Genomic DNA, 16,354 nt, shown 5'->3' with positions numbered 1-16,354 from the left:
TCGGGTGAAATGTTGTCAATGTGGAACCACAACACACATCCCAACCACCACCACAACAACGACAGGTCCTCACATCACTACTCCTACACCCACTACTACAACATCAACATCAACAGCTCCACCTACAACAAAAACAACAACTCAGACTCCCAGCCCTAGTACAACTCTAACCACTACTCCTACATCAACATCAACAGGAGTAACACCGATCCAATGCAGTGGTGAAGAAAAATGTGTGTGGTCAGACTGGATCAACCTTGGTCAGCCAACGTCTGGCTCTGAAGGTGGAGATAATGAATCCATTAAGAGCATCATTTCTGCTGGTTATCACATTTGCTCATCTCCAGAGGCAGTTGAATGTAGAGCAAAACAATACCCTGGACTTCAGATCTCTCAGCTTGGCCAAGACGTGACTTGCAATCCATCCGTTGGACTGATTTGTCAAAACAATATGCAAGGTCTTCAGCAAAAGTGCTTTGACTACGAGATTCGAGTGAAATGTTGTCAATGTGGAACTACAACACACATCCCAATCACCACAACAACGACAGGTCCTCACATCACTACTCCTACACCCACTACTACAACGTCAACATCAACAGCTCCACCTACAACAAAAACAACAACTCAGACTCCCAGCCCTAGTACAACTCTAACCACTACTCCTACATCAACCTCAACAGGAGTAACACCGATCCAATGCAGTGGTGAAGAAAAATGTGTGTGGTCAGACTGGATCAACCTTGGTCAGCCAACGTCTGGCTCTGAAGGTGGAGATAATGAATCCATTAAGAGCATCATTTCTGCTGGTTATCACATTTGCTCATCTCCAGAGGCAGTTGAATGTAGAGCAAAACAATACCCTGGACTTCAGATCTCTCAGCTTGGCCAAGACGTGACTTGCAATCCATCCGTTGGACTGATTTGTCAAAACAATATGCAAGGTCTTCAGCAAAAGTGCTTTGATTATGAGATTCGGGTGAAATGTTGTCAATGTGGAACCACAACACACATCCCAACCACCACCACAACAACGACAGGTCCTCACATCACTACTCCTACACCCACTACTACAACGTCAACATCAACAGCTCCACCTACAACAAAAACAACAACTCAGACTCCCAGCCCTAGTACAACTCTAACCACTACTCCTACATCAACCTCAACAGGAGTAACACCGATCCAATGCAGTGGTGAAGAAAAATGTGTGTGGTCAGACTGGATCAACCTTGGTCAGCCAACGTCTGGCTCTGAAGGTGGAGATAATGAATCCATTAAGAGCATCATTTCTGCTGGTTATCACATTTGCTCATCTCCAGAGGCAGTTGAATGTAGAGCAAAACAATACCCTGGACTTCAGATCTCTCAGCTTGGCCAAGACGTGACTTGCAATCCATCCGTTGGACTGATTTGTCAAAACAATATGCAAGGTCTTCAGCAAAAGTGCTTCGACTACGAGATTCGAGTGAAATGTTGTCAATGTGGAACTACAACACACATCCCAACCACCACAACAACGACAGGTCCTCACATCACTACTCCTACACCCACTACTACAACGTCAACATCAACAGCTCCACCTACAACAAAAACAACAACTCAGACTCCCAGCCCTAGTACAACTCTAACCACTACTCCTACATCAACCTCAACAGGAGTAACACCGATCCAATGCAGTGGTGAAGAAAAATGTGTGTGGTCAGACTGGATCAACCTTGGTCAGCCAACGTCTGGCTCTGAAGGTGGAGATAATGAATCCATTAAGAGCATCATTTCTGCTGGTTATCACATTTGCTCATCTCCAGAGGCAGTTGAATGTAGAGCAAAACAATACCCTGGACTTCAGATCTCTCAGCTTGGCCAAGACGTGACTTGCAATCCATCCGTTGGACTGATTTGTCAAAACAATATGCAAGGTCTTCAGCAAAAGTGCTTTGATTATGAGATTCGGGTGAAATGTTGTCAATGTGGAACCACAACACACATCCCAACCACCACCACAACAACGACAGGTCCTCACATCACTACTCCTACACCCACTACTACAACATCAACATCAACAGCTCCACCTACAACAAAAACAACAACTCAGACTCCCAGCCCTAGTACAACTCTAACCACTACTCCTACATCAACCTCAACAGGAGTAACACCGATCCAATGCAGTGGTGAAGAAAAATGTGTGTGGTCAGACTGGATCAACCTTGGTCAGCCAACGTCTGGCTCTGAAGGTGGAGATAATGAATCCATTAAGAGCATCATTTCTGCTGGTTATCACATTTGCTCATCTCCAGAGGCAGTTGAATGTAGAGCAAAACAATACCCTGGACTTCAGATCTCTCAGCTTGGCCAAGACGTAACTTGCAATCCATCCGTTGGACTGATTTGTCAAAACAATATGCAAGGTCTTCAGCAAAAGTGCTTCGACTACGAGATTCGTGTGAAATGTTGTCAATGTGGAACTACAACACACATCCCAACCACCACCACAACAACGACAGGTCCTCACATCACTACTCCTACACCCACTACTACAACGTCAACATCAACAGCTCCACCTACAACAAAAACAACAACTCAGACTCCCAGCCCTAGTACAACTCTAACCACTACTCCTACATCAACCTCAACAGGAGTAACACCGATTCAATGCAGTGGTGAAGAAAAATGTGTGTGGTCAGACTGGATCAACCTTGGTCAGCCAACGTCTGGCTCTGAAGGTGGAGATAATGAATCCATTAAGAACATCATTTCTGCTGGTTATCACATTTGCTCATCTCCAGAGGCAGTTGAATGTAGAGCAAAACAATATCCTGGACTTCAGATCTCTCAGCTTGGCCAAGACGTGACTTGCAATCCATCCGTTGGACTGATTTGTCAAAACAATATGCAAGGTCTTCAGCAAAAGTGCTTCGACTACGAGATTCGAGTGAAATGTTGTCAATGTGGAACTACAACACACATCCCAACCACCACAACAACGACAGGTCCTCACATCACTACTCCTACACCCACTACTACAACGTCAACATCAACAGCTCCACCTACAACAAAAACAACAACTCAGACTCCCAGCCCTAGTACAACTCTAACCACTACTCCTACATCAACCTCAACAGGAGTAACACCGATCCAATGCAGTGGTGAAGAAAAATGTGTGTGGTCAGACTGGATCAACCTTGGTCAGCCAACGTCTGGCTCTGAAGGTGGAGATAATGAATCCATTAAGAGCATCATTTCTGCTGGTTATCACATTTGCTCATCTCCAGAGGCAGTTGAATGTAGAGCAAAACAATACCCTGGACTTCAGATCTCTCAGCTTGGCCAAGACGTGACTTGCAATCCATCCGTTGGACTGATTTGTCAAAACAATATGCAAGGTCTTCAGCAAAAGTGCTTTGATTATGAGATTCGAGTGAAATGTTGTCAATGTGGAACCACAACACACATCCCAACCACCACCACAACAACGACAGGTCCTCACATCACTACTCCTACACCCACTACTACAACATCAACATCAACAGCTCCACCTACAACAAAAACAACAACTCAGACTCCCAGCCCTAGTACAACTCTAACCACTACTCCTACATCAACATCAACAGGAGTAACACCGATCCAATGCAGTGGTGAAGAAAAATGTGTGTGGTCAGACTGGATCAACCTTGGTCAGCCAACGTCTGGCTCTGAAGGTGGAGATAATGAATCCATTAAGAGCATCATTTCTGCTGGTTATCACATTTGCTCATCTCCAGAGGCAGTTGAATGTAGAGCAAAACAATACCCTGGACTTCAGATCTCTCAGCTTGGCCAAGACGTGACTTGCAATCCATCCGTTGGACTGATTTGTCAAAACAATATGCAAGGTCTTCAGCAAAAGTGCTTTGATTATGAGATTCGGGTGAAATGTTGTCAATGTGGAACCACAACACACATCCCAACCACCACCACAACAACGACAGGTCCTCACATCACTACTCCTACACCCACTACTACAACATCAACATCAACAGCTCCACCTACAACAAAAACAACAACTCAGACTCCCAGCCCTAGTACAACTCTAACCACTACTCCTACATCAACCTCAACAGGAGTAACACCGATCCAATGCAATGGTGAAGAAAAATGTGTGTGGTCAGACTGGATCAACCTTGGTCAGCCAACGTCTGGCTCTGAAGGTGGAGATAATGAATCCATTAAGAGCATCATTTCTGCTGGTTATCACATTTGCTCATCTCCAGAGGCAGTTGAATGTAGAGCAAAACAATACCCTGGACTTCAGATCTCTCAGCTTGGCCAAGACGTGACTTGCAATCCATCCGTTGGACTGATTTGTCAAAACAATATGCAAGGTCTTCAGCAAAAGTGCTTCGACTACGAGATTCGAGTGAAATGTTGTCAATGTGGAACTACTACACACATCCCAACCACCACCACAACAACGACAGGTCCTCACATCACTACTCCTACACCCACTACTACAACGTCAACATCAACAGCTCCACCTACAACAAAAACAACAACTCAGACTCCCAGCCCTAGTACAACTCTAACCACTACTCCTACATCAACCTCAACAGGAGTAACACCGATCCAATGCAGTGGTGAAGAAAAATGTGTGTGGTCAGACTGGATCAACCTTGGTCAGCCAACGTCTGGCTCTGAAGGTGGAGATAATGAATCCATTAAGAGCATCATTTCTGCTGGTTATCACATTTGCTCATCTCCAGAGGCAGTTGAATGTAGAGCAAAACAATACCCTGGACTTCAGATCTCTCAGCTTGGCCAAGACGTGACTTGCAATCCATCCGTTGGACTGATTTGTCAAAACAATATGCAAGGTCTTCAGCAAAAGTGCTTTGATTATGAGATTCGAGTGAAATGTTGTCAATGTGGAACCACAACACACATCCCAACCACCACCACAACAACGACAGGTCCTCACATCACTACTCCTACACCCACTACTACAACATCAACATCAACAGCTCCACCTACAACAAAAACAACAACTCAGACTCCCAGCCCTAGTACAACTCTAACCACTACTCCTACATCAACATCAACAGGAGTAACACCGATCCAATGCAGTGGTGAAGAAAAATGTGTGTGGTCAGACTGGATCAACCTTGGTCAGCCAACGTCTGGCTCTGAAGGTGGAGATAATGAATCCATTAAGAGCATCATTTCTGCTGGTTATCACATTTGCTCATCTCCAGAGGCAGTTGAATGTAGAGCAAAACAATACCCTGGACTTCAGATCTCTCAGCTTGGCCAAGACGTGACTTGCAATCCATCCGTTGGACTGATTTGTCAAAACAATATGCAAGGTCTTCAGCAAAAGTGCTTCGACTACGAGATTCGAGTGAAATGTTGTCAATGTGGAACTACAACACACATCCCAACCACCACCACAACAACGACAGGTCCTCACATCACTACTCCTACACCCACTACTACAACGTCAACATCAACACCTCCACCTACAACAAAAACAACAACTCAGACTCCCAGCCCTAGTACAACTCTAACCACTACTCCTACATCAACCTCAACAGGAGTAACACCGATCCAATGCAGTGGTGAAGAAAAATGTGTGTGGTCAGACTGGATCAACCTTGGTCAGCCAACGTCTGGCTCTGAAGGTGGAGATAATGAATCCATTAAGAGCATCATTTCTGCTGGTTATCACATTTGCTCATCTCCAGAGGCAGTTGAATGTAGAGCAAAACAATACCCTGGACTTCAGATCTCTCAGCTTGACCAAGACGTGACTTGCAATCCATCCGTTGGACTGATTTGTCAAAACAATATGCAAGGTCTTCAGCAAAAGTGCTTTGATTATGAGATTCGGGTGAAATGTTGTCAATGTGGAACCACAACACACATCCCAACCACCACCACAACAACGACTACTCCTACACCCACTACTACAACATCAACATCAACAGCTCCACCTACAACAAAAACAACAACTCAGACTCCCAGCCCTAGTACAACTCTAACCACTACTCCTACATCAACCTCAACAGGAGTAACACCGATCCAATGCAATGGTGAAGAAAAATGTGTGTGGTCAGACTGGATCAACCTTGGTCAGCCAACGTCTGGCTCTGAAGGTGGAGATAATGAATCCATTAAGAGCATCATTTCTGCTGGTTATCACATTTGCTCATCTCCAGAGGCAGTTGAATGTAGAGCAAAACAATACCCTGGACTTCAGATCTCTCAGCTTGGCCAAGACGTGACTTGCAATCCATCCGTTGGACTGATTTGTCAAAACAATATGCAAGGTCTTCAGCAAAAGTGCTTTGATTATGAGATTCGGGTGAAATGTTGTCAATGTGGAACCACAACACACATCCCAACCACCACCACAACAACGACAGGTCCTCACATCACTACTCCTACACCCACTACTACAACGTCAACATCAACAGCTCCACCTACAACAAAAACAACAACTCAGACTCCCAGCCCTAGTACAACTCTAACCACTACTCCTACATCAACCTCAACAGGAGTAACACCGATCCAATGCAGTGGTGAAGAAAAATGTGTGTGGTCAGACTGGATCAACCTTGGTCAGCCAACGTCTGGCTCTGAAGGTGGAGATAATGAATCCATTAAGAGCATCATTTCTGCTGGTTATCACATTTGCTCATCTCCAGAGGCAGTTGAATGTAGAGCAAAACAATACCCTGGACTTCAGATCTCTCAGCTTGGCCAAGACGTGACTTGCAATCCATCCGTTGGACTGATTTGTCAAAACAATATGCAAGGTCTTCAGCAAAAGTGCTTTGACTACGAGATTCGAGTGAAATGTTGTCAATGTGGAACCACAACACACATCCCAACCACCACCACAACAACGACAGGTCCTCACATCACTACTCCTACACCCACTACTACAACGTCAACATCAACAGCTCCACCTACAACAAAAACAACAACTCAGACTCCCAGCCCTAGTACAACTCTAACCACTACTCCTACATCAACCTCAACAGGAGTAACACCGATCCAATGCAGTGGTGAAGAAAAATGTGTGTGGTCAGACTGGATCAACCTTGGTCAGCCAACGTCTGGCTCTGAAGGTGGAGATAATGAATCCATTAAGAGCATCATTTCTGCTGGTTATCACATTTGCTCATCTCCAGAGGCAGTTGAATGTAGAGCAAAACAATACCCTGGACTTCAGATCTCTCAGCTTGGCCAAGACGTGACTTGCAATCCATCCGTTGGACTGATTTGTCAAAACAATATGCAAGGTCTTCAGCAAAAGTGCTTTGACTACGAGATTCGAGTGAAATGTTGTCAATGTGGAACTACAACACACATCCCAACCACCACAACAACGACAGGTCCTCACATCACTACTCCCACACCCACTACTACAACCTCAACGTCAACAGTTCCATCTACAACAAAAACAACAACTCTGCCTCCCACCACTACTATTATTACTACAACTCCTTTTTTTGTAATAACTGGTGAAACAGCGAAACCTTCGATTCCAGTCACATTACCCCATCATTGTTCTTTTTGCCATTTCAATCATACTGATTTCCTCATTGGTAAGTTTTACTTTTCACCTTTCCAAGTTTTAAACCTTTTGTACTATTAGTTCAGCTATTAGTGATGTTCAATTTGTATTTCATTTTACACTTTAAGTTGGAAAACTTGCTTAATGATTACACCTCAAATTACTTTCAGGCTCAATTGTTTATAATGTCTCTGACCATGATGGATGGTGCTACATTGGTCTCTGCAACAAGACTTGTGAAATAGAAACACATTTGACCAGCTGTGGTACATCAACTACCACAGTTACTCCTACTTCACCAACCACTTCACAGCCCCCAACAATAACAGTTCCACATGTAACATATCCAACTGAGAAGAACTGTGACCATGAGCATCCTCCAAGACAGGTTTTACTCTGCTATAGATAATAACTTTTGTTCCATAGGAATTATTATTTACAAAGGGATGATTACATTACAAAAATAATTGAATGATTTTATAGACATTTCCTGTAGAACTAATATATTTCTGTGTTTGTAGAATGGTGACAGCTGGAAACATAACCAATGCACCAACGGTACATGCGCCAACGGGAAAGTTAGTTATGAGCATGTACATTGTGAGACTCCGAAGCCTATAACATGTGAAAATAACTATCCTCCAATCCAAGTGTTTGACGAATCTGGATGCTGTTTCCACTATGAGTGTCAATGTAAGTTTACCACCTCCCACCCCAAAAATAGATATGTTTATTCTTTGTGTCACAAAATCCACTTTATCCATTGATTTTAGTTCAAAATTATTCTTACTATTTGACTTGTTTAGGTTTATCTAATAGTTACCAGCAGTAAATGTATATGCATGTCTAACATTGGAAAACGTTCAGCACAGCTCCATTAATTTTGCATAAAACATTCCACATCTGTGTCCTTATAAATACTAATCATTCTCTTCTTACAAAGGTATCTGCTATGGTTGGGGAGACCCTCACTATGTCACCTTTGATGGAACATACTATGGCTTCCAAGGAAATTGTTCTTACGTCTTGGTCAAAGAAATCCTGCCAAAGTACAACTTCAGTGTTGTAATCGACAATTACTATTGTGATGCCCCAGATGGACTTTCCTGTCCTCAGTCTCTGACAATTTATTATCAATCTTACAAGATATTCATGACCAAGAAGGACATTGATGGAGATTTCACAAGTCTGGTAATTAAAATATCTCAAATACTGTATGTTCAAGAGATTTTCAGTCGTTTTCTCATTTAAGAGGGATTAGTTTTTGGATTAGCTTAGATATTGATTAGCTTCCATTTAAGATTGATATACTTCCTTTATGTATTAGATATAAGATACAGTTCTAGAATACTATTGGGTATAAAAATATTGAATTATTGTAACCATTTTGTCCATCTCTTAATATTTTGGTCCTAGATTTATGTAAACCAGAAACGCATCATCCCAGCATATGAGACCAAGGACTTCCGCATCACAGACAACGGAATTGAGACCCTTTTAGTCATACCAGCAATTAATGCCAAGGTGTCATTCACTGGTCTTATGTTTAGCATATACCTGCCCTGGGACAAGTTCAGTGGCAACACTGAGGGACAGTGTGGTGAGTACAGGTGTTTTATGGTCACTTTGTTAAGATGATTACCCCATGATGTCTCATTGTCTAACAATGGTTTTCAATCTTATTCAGGTACATGTGACAACAACCGGACAGATGACTGCCGCTTGCCAAATGGGACTATCGATTCATCTTGTCCTGACATGGCACACCAATGGCATGTTGCTGACCACAATAACAGTCAGTGCACACCACCACTACCAGAGCCGACACCACCACCAGGCTGTGATCCACCCATTTGTCATCTCATTCAAAGCAAGTAAGTAGCAATTAGTATTTACAGTAAACCTAGCTCTTCTGTCGGATCGATAACCTCCCAATCATAATAATCTCAGTGCCAACAGTAACTTGACATACTAAAACACGGCAATCATTTGACAAAGCCTGATGACAAAACAAAGTGAATTATCATATTTAACTATCTACTCTAACTGAAGCGTGACATCTTTTCTAGGGTCTTTGAGAGTTGCCATAAGATAATCCCCTACGAGCCATTCCTTGTGGCATGTATCTTTGATGTGTGTTATATGGATGATGTTACCATTGGCTGCACCAGCTTGCAGACCTATGCTGATGCATGTGCACAAGCAGGAGTCTGTATTGAGTGGAGAAATTATACAAATGGACAATGTGGTAAGTAGGTCACTCCTCAAGACCATAAAGCTCAGATAGCCTCTCTATGATGTTGCTTATTGGTTATTAACCTTTTTATCTCCCCCGCTACAGACTTCACATGTGAGAAACCCAAGGTTTATAAAGCCTGCGGTCCACAAGTTGAACCAACCTGTAATGCCTGGTATGTATAATGCTGTTGTTGTTCAGTGGATGGGTATAATGATGGGCAAACGTCTTTCAGCTATTGAAACATTTTTTGAATATCTCTGCAGGTACAATTTCAAATTCATCCAGACTCAAAATGAGTTCAGTGTCATGGGAGATATACAATTGGAGGGATGTTATTGTCCCCCTGGGACCACTCTTATGAGTTCCAGCTCAAACTACTGTATCCCCAGCTGTGGTAAGAATGGTCAAATAACAGCATTGTATAATGAGGGTGTGGTGACTTACTGTATGGTGCTGTGATAGTAGCTACATCCTGCTGACCTTCACTTTGGGAAGCACAAAGTGTTTGTTGCTACTGTAGTGGTCTTTTGAAAGCTGGTTCAGCTTTTTGTATAACAAACAAAAAATATCCACAGCATTTTTCACAGATACTTCAATTGTGCAGGTTTTGGTTTATTTTGATTGATATTGATTTCATCAAGTGCTTCCGGTATATAAAATGCATCATCAAAATGAAGTTGTGGAATGTATTTCAATTACTTAGTTTTTGTAATGTATTTTTTTCTCTTTGGTTTATTAGATATTTGCCCATTGCCAAATGGAGAATGGAAAGAGGTAAAATTGTGTTTGAATTTCACTCACAGGTTTAAGCAGGGAAGAGAAACTATTCATTTCTGATATACACATTAACTTAAGGATCGGCGTCCCATCAATGGGACAGTTGTAAATCATGCAGCGCGTTATGTCAAGATCGCAGATTTTAGAGAAACAACAAACGTCGGTAAATATAAGTGTCTTATATCGGCTGAAAGCTTAAATTCCTGTTAATATAACTGCACTGTCCAATTTAGAGTAGCTATTACTGCAAAAAAATGCCATGCAATTGTTTGAGGAGAGCTCCTAACAACAAAATAATTTTTTCACTGTGATAGGTTTGATAAATTCACCTCTGAAGGTAAAATGTATACTTATATTCTGAAATCTTGCTCTGATTTACTATCCAAAGGGTCCCAGAGATAACATGAAGTGTCGTTTTGTTTAATAAAATCCCTTTTCCTATCCTAAAAAGGTCCATATAGCACGCACAATCTATTTTATATTTCCACTCGTTCAATTTGCAAAGAAAGGAATCTGTGAAAATCTCACCTTAAATGTTGTTTCAATGAGTCAAATCACGTTTGTATGTATTCCTCAGAGATCCTAGAAGGTAACAAGACTTTACTATATCATTAGGGGTGTAGTATATCCTATAGAACACCATATTTGGTCAGAGACCGACGCCTTCATGGCACGCCGATGACTCGGGCGGCCATCACTTGAACAACTGTATCTTTGTCAAATAAGCACCAATCGGGGTCAAACAAAGCTAGCTAGATATCCAATGAGCTGGGCTTAACGGGAGTATCCGGAAACCATGTATATGTCGTAAACTGTAGCTACTAACCTTGTACGACAGCATGCCTTTTTCATTTTTGACAAAAATGTCCACAAACTTCAAAGTGTTTCCGTTCAAATGGTACCAAGAATATGCATATCCTTGCTTCAGTGACTGAGCTACTGGCAGTTAGATTTGAGTATGTAATATAGACGAAAATTGAAAAAAAAAGGTCATGTAGCTTGTATTTCACTTTTGGCAATCATGTATAGTAATGTATGCAATAATAATAATTATAATAATAATAATAATGTATTACAATTCTATAGTGCTTTCATAAAACCTCAAAGCGCTTCAGTGATTACTAATTACACACACTGAATGATTGAACTTTGTACTGGTAGTGTCCATACAAACCTTAGTGTACTTAAATTGTTCCTCATTGCAGGCTAATGAGACCTGGGTGAGCAACTGCCAGGAGTGTGTGTGTGACCCGTACAGTCTGGAAATCCAGTGCCAGCCTATGGCATGCCAACATCAGCCTCCTCTCACCTGTGATCAGGAGGGCCAAGTTAAGATCGTAGAAACCGTTGACTGTTGTCAAAAGGACAAATGCGGTGAGTGACTTGTTTGGATAATGTGCTTTATATGTGGGCTTTTTAACATTTTGGTTAAAAAAAAAATCCAACCACTGTGGCCATTCGCATAGTTTTTAAAACAATCGTTTTTTCTTTCCAAACAGAGTGTGATGTCACACGATGCTCTACTTCCAAGATAACTTGCCCAGTCGGATTCGAGACAGAGGCAACTATGGGAGTCTGCTGCCTAACTTATCAATGCGGTGAGTTTGCGTCTGCATGTGTTTGAGTGTGCGTGTACAGTATTTGTGCATATCCTAGAAATCCCAACAGGTTAGTTGCATTATTGAATGATTATCCATGTTCTTTGCCCCACAGTGCCAAAGGATGTCTGTGTGTTTAACAACACTGAATATCAGGTGAGAATGCATTCTATGCTATTTTCATTTTGGCCAGTCCCACCACTTCTAAATTATCAACTTAATTAAAGAGTACAACGTTATTTTTACTTGCATACATTAATTAAAAAACAAGTTAAACTATGCAAATTCCTCCTTTAAGCAATTAGAGGCCTCTATCAGGGTGCCAACAATGTTTTTGGTCAATCCATTTATGAGATTAGATTGGACAAAAAAAGTGTCTCAATTCATAGACTTTCGATATAAATATTATATGTTCTCATTCCAGCCTGGTGCCAATGTTCCTGAGGACAAGTGTAAGAATTGTGTGTGTGGTGACAGTGTAGATGCCCAAAGCCATCTACATATCATTGAGTGTCATCCTACTGAATGTGACACTCACTGCCAGCAGGTAAGTGATCTCCATTGACGCATCGACACCCTTTGGCCTCATTATGTAATTCAACATACTTAGTGTAATGTGAGTTCTTATCCATGTCAAAATATTATAATAACACTGATTCCTCTGTGTCCACTATTGGACTACTACTGGATAAGTGTAATTACTAGTGAGTTACAAGGATCACACATTGGTATAAGAGAGATCATGTGCACATCATAAAGGTTTTCTCCTCTCTGGTCTGTCTTCTTCCTTTCAGGGCTATGATCATCAAGCCGTTCCTGGGCAGTGTTGTGGGAAGTGTGTACAGACAAGCTGTGTGGTTATGCTGCCAGATAACACCACACACACTATTCAGGTAAAATAGCATCAAGACGCATTATTTATCTCTCACAGATTCTCAAATTGTATTATTTTTTTTTACAATTCGTAAAACATATCAGTCCTATTTCACTTGATTATTTAAAAACATCAACATGTAATTTTACTGTAGCAATACAGTTTTATGCAAAATAACTATCTTAGCAATGATACAGTATATTGTATATCATTTGAAGAATCTCCTGTTGACATCTTTCATATTCTCACCTCTACAGCCTGGTTCCATCTGGATACCATCGGGAGACAAGTGTCTCAAGTATGAGTGCGTAAAGATTCAGGACCAACTCATCCCAATCGAGGCTAAGACTGTGTGCCCTGTCTTCCACCCAGAAGACTGCGTACCCGTGAGTTACAATAATCATCTGGCAAATTATCAGGGTCCGGATACAGTGCCTTGCGAAAGTATTCGGCCCCCTTGAACTTTGCGACCTTTTGCCACATTTCAGGCTTCAAACATAAAGATATAAAACTGTATTTTTTTGTGAAGAATCAACAACAAGTGGGACACAATCATGAAGTGGAACGACATTTATTGGATATTTAAAACTTTTTTAACAAATCAAAAACTGAAAAATTGGGCGTGCAAAATTATTCAGCCCCCTGAAGTTAATACTTTGTAGCGCCACCTTTTGCTGCGATTACAGCTGTAAGTCGCTTGGGGTATGTCTCTATCAGTTTTGCACATCGAGAGACTGACATTTTTTCCCATTCCTCCTTGCAAAACAGCTCGAGCTCAGTGAGGTTGGATGGAGAGCATTTGTGAACAGCAGTTTTCAGTTCTTTCCACAGATTCTCGATTGGATTCAGGTCTGGACTTTGACTTGGCCATTCTAACACCTGGATATGTTTATTATTGAACCATTCCATTGTAGATTTTGCTTTATGTTTTGGATCATTGTCTTGTTGGAAGACAAATCTCCGTCCCAGTCTCAGGTCTTTTGCAGACTCCATCAGGTTCTTCCAGAATGGTCCTGTATTTGGCTCCATCCATCTTCCCATCAATTTTAACCATCTTCCCTGTCCCTGCTGAAGAAAAGCAGGCCCAAACCATGATGCTGCCACCACCATGTTTGACAGTGGGGATGGTGTGTTCAGCTGTGTTGCTTTTACGCCAAACATAACGTTTTGCATTGTTGCCAAAAAGTTCAATTTTGGTTTCATCTGACCAGAGCACCTTCTTCCACATGTTTGGTGTGTCTCCCAAGTGGCTTGTGGCAAACTTTAAACAACACTTTTTATGGATATCTTTAAGAAATGGCTTTCTTCTTGCCACTCTTCCATAAAGGCCAGATTTGTGCAATATACGACTGATTGTTGTCCTGTGGACAGAGTCTCCCACCTCAGCTGTAGATCTCTGCAGTTCATCCAGAGTGATCATGGGCCTCTTGGCTGCATCTCTGATCAGTCTTCTCCTTGTATGAGCTGAAAGTTTAGAGGGACGGCCAGGTCTTGGTAGATTTGCAGTGGTCTGATACTCCTTCCATTTCAATATTATCGCTTGCACAGTGCTCCTTGGGATGTTTAAAGCTTGGGAAATATTTTTGTATCCAAATCCGGCTTTAAACTTCTTCACAACAGTATCTCGGACCTGCCTGGTGTGTTCCTTGTTCTTCATGATGCTCTCTGCGCTTTTAACGGACCTCTGAGACTATCACAGTGCAGGTGCATTTATACGGAGACTTGATTACACACAGGTGGATTGTATTTATCATCATTAGTCATTTAGGTCAACATTGGATCATTCAGAGATCCTCACTGAACTTCTGGAGAGAGTTTGCTGCACTGAAAGTAAAGGGGCTGAATAATTTTGCACGCCCATTTTGATTTGTTAAAAAAGTTGGAAATATCCAATAAATGTCGTTCCACTTCATGATTGTGTCCCACTTGTTGTTGATTCTTCACAAAAAAATACAGTTTTATATCTTTATGTTTGAAGCCTGAAATGTGGCAAAAGGTTGCAAAGTTCAAGGGGGCCGAATACTTTCGCAAGGCACTGTAACTGGCCCATTTAAAAACAACTGGACAATGTGCAAAATCATATTCGTGAAATGAAGTTTAAACATGCCCAGTCACTCAGACCAAGGCCTGTTGCTTAATATAGTATGCCAACTGTGTATTTATGTGAGGTTATTGACACCTGTTGCTTAAAGTGAACAATACAAGAACACTGCACTGAAAAATATGTGGAGACAGTTTGGTAAATGTCAGTGACTTAAAAATGTTCTTGTTTTTTCTTCCATTTTCTTGTTTTTAAGGGAACTGAAGTCATTGCTCCAGATGGTTGCTGCCATGGCTGTGAGTGTCTTTTTAACACCATCCTTTTTGATAGACATTTGTAAATCATTCTTGCCCTTTATCAGGCATTGGGGAAAGTGTTTTAGCTATTGCCATGGTCCTCAGGATGATTAACGTTAATTCATTTGAAAATGTCACTTTTGTGTGCAGGTATTCCAATAACTAAGCCATGCAACGTGACAAAGAGCAAAGTGTACCTGGACAGCAATGGCTGCAAGTCTGCAAACACGGTGGAAGTGACAACATGCAGTGGATCCTGTGTCACCTACGCCATGTGAGTATTTTGATCATTCCTGAAATATTTCAGGAACACTAACACATTATTCCTCCCAATTAAACAGAATTCGGCTGCCTGTCTAAATGCAAACTACAAATTATATTTTCAGTAATATGTTATGTTACAATTGCTGTGTTTACAAAGGCAGCCCAATTCTGATATTTTTCCCAATTATTGGCAAAAGAGCTCATCTGATTGGTCAAAAGATCAGAATTAGGTAGCCTGTGTAAACGCAGCCAATGTTATATAATTACAACTGCTACAATCATTACTTCCACATAATGACATCATCTCTCCTTTCTGTTTTCAGGTATTCTCTTGAGGCCAACATGATGGAGCGCTCTTGTACCTGCTGTCGGGAAGAATCCACCACCAAGAAGGAAGTGGAGATGATCTGCCCAGACGGGTCAAAGTTCAACCACCCCTACATTCACATCAATAAATGTGGCTGCCAGAGGACAGAGTGCGTGACCCCGGAGGAAACCCAGGTCACAAGGTCACGACGCAGGAGAAGATGAATGACTCTCCACTACCATCCCTTTACTGCTTAGATTAGTTTTCTATTTATGTTCAACACGTTCCTGCAAAGTAATCTGCTAAAAGTAGGAGAAATCATTTCAGCTTCTTATTCAATTTTTATTTTATTTTAGCCATTCAAAACAATTAAATAAAGTTGGCAATAGGCTGTGCATATATA

At 41.6% G+C, this 16,354-nt stretch overlaps 1 protein-coding gene across 1 annotated transcript; it reads left to right on the top strand.

Annotated features, from left to right (window-relative positions):
* Positions 1 to 7,235: 7,235 nt before the first annotated feature.
* Positions 7,236 to 16,354, top strand: LOC118944400 (intestinal mucin-like protein). The gene is made up of 19 exons (XM_036963263.1): positions 7,236 to 7,586; positions 7,726 to 7,943; positions 8,077 to 8,248; positions 8,499 to 8,746; positions 8,972 to 9,155; positions 9,243 to 9,429; positions 9,625 to 9,803; positions 9,897 to 9,966; positions 10,058 to 10,188; positions 10,534 to 10,568; positions 11,777 to 11,945; positions 12,071 to 12,169; positions 12,285 to 12,325; positions 12,594 to 12,716; positions 12,964 to 13,062; positions 13,301 to 13,429; positions 15,341 to 15,380; positions 15,531 to 15,654; positions 15,968 to 16,354. The coding sequence occupies exons 1-19, from the start codon at positions 7,274 to 7,276 to the stop codon at positions 16,173 to 16,175; spliced, it is 2,769 nt and encodes a 922-aa protein (XP_036819158.1). The 5' UTR covers positions 7,236 to 7,273; the 3' UTR covers positions 16,176 to 16,354.

Source organism: Oncorhynchus mykiss, chromosome 26, assembly GCF_013265735.2.
Source record: "Oncorhynchus mykiss isolate Arlee chromosome 26, USDA_OmykA_1.1, whole genome shotgun sequence".
Taxonomy (NCBI): Eukaryota; Metazoa; Chordata; class Actinopteri; order Salmoniformes; family Salmonidae; genus Oncorhynchus; species Oncorhynchus mykiss.
This window is presented reverse-complemented; position numbering and strand designations above follow the sequence as displayed.

Excerpts from the sequence above, each read along its gene's own strand:
- LOC118944400 (XM_036963263.1), top strand. The coding sequence starts at position 7,274 with ATGCAAGGTCTTCAGCAAAAGTGCTTTGACTACGAGATTCGAGTGAAA. Across the intron at positions 8,249-8,498 it reads TTTCCACTATGAGTGTCAAT|GTATCTGCTATGGTTGGGGA; the intron begins GTAAGTTTACCA and ends CTTCTTACAAAG. Across the intron at positions 9,804-9,896 it reads TTATACAAATGGACAATGTG|ACTTCACATGTGAGAAACCC; the intron begins GTAAGTAGGTCA and ends CCCCCGCTACAG.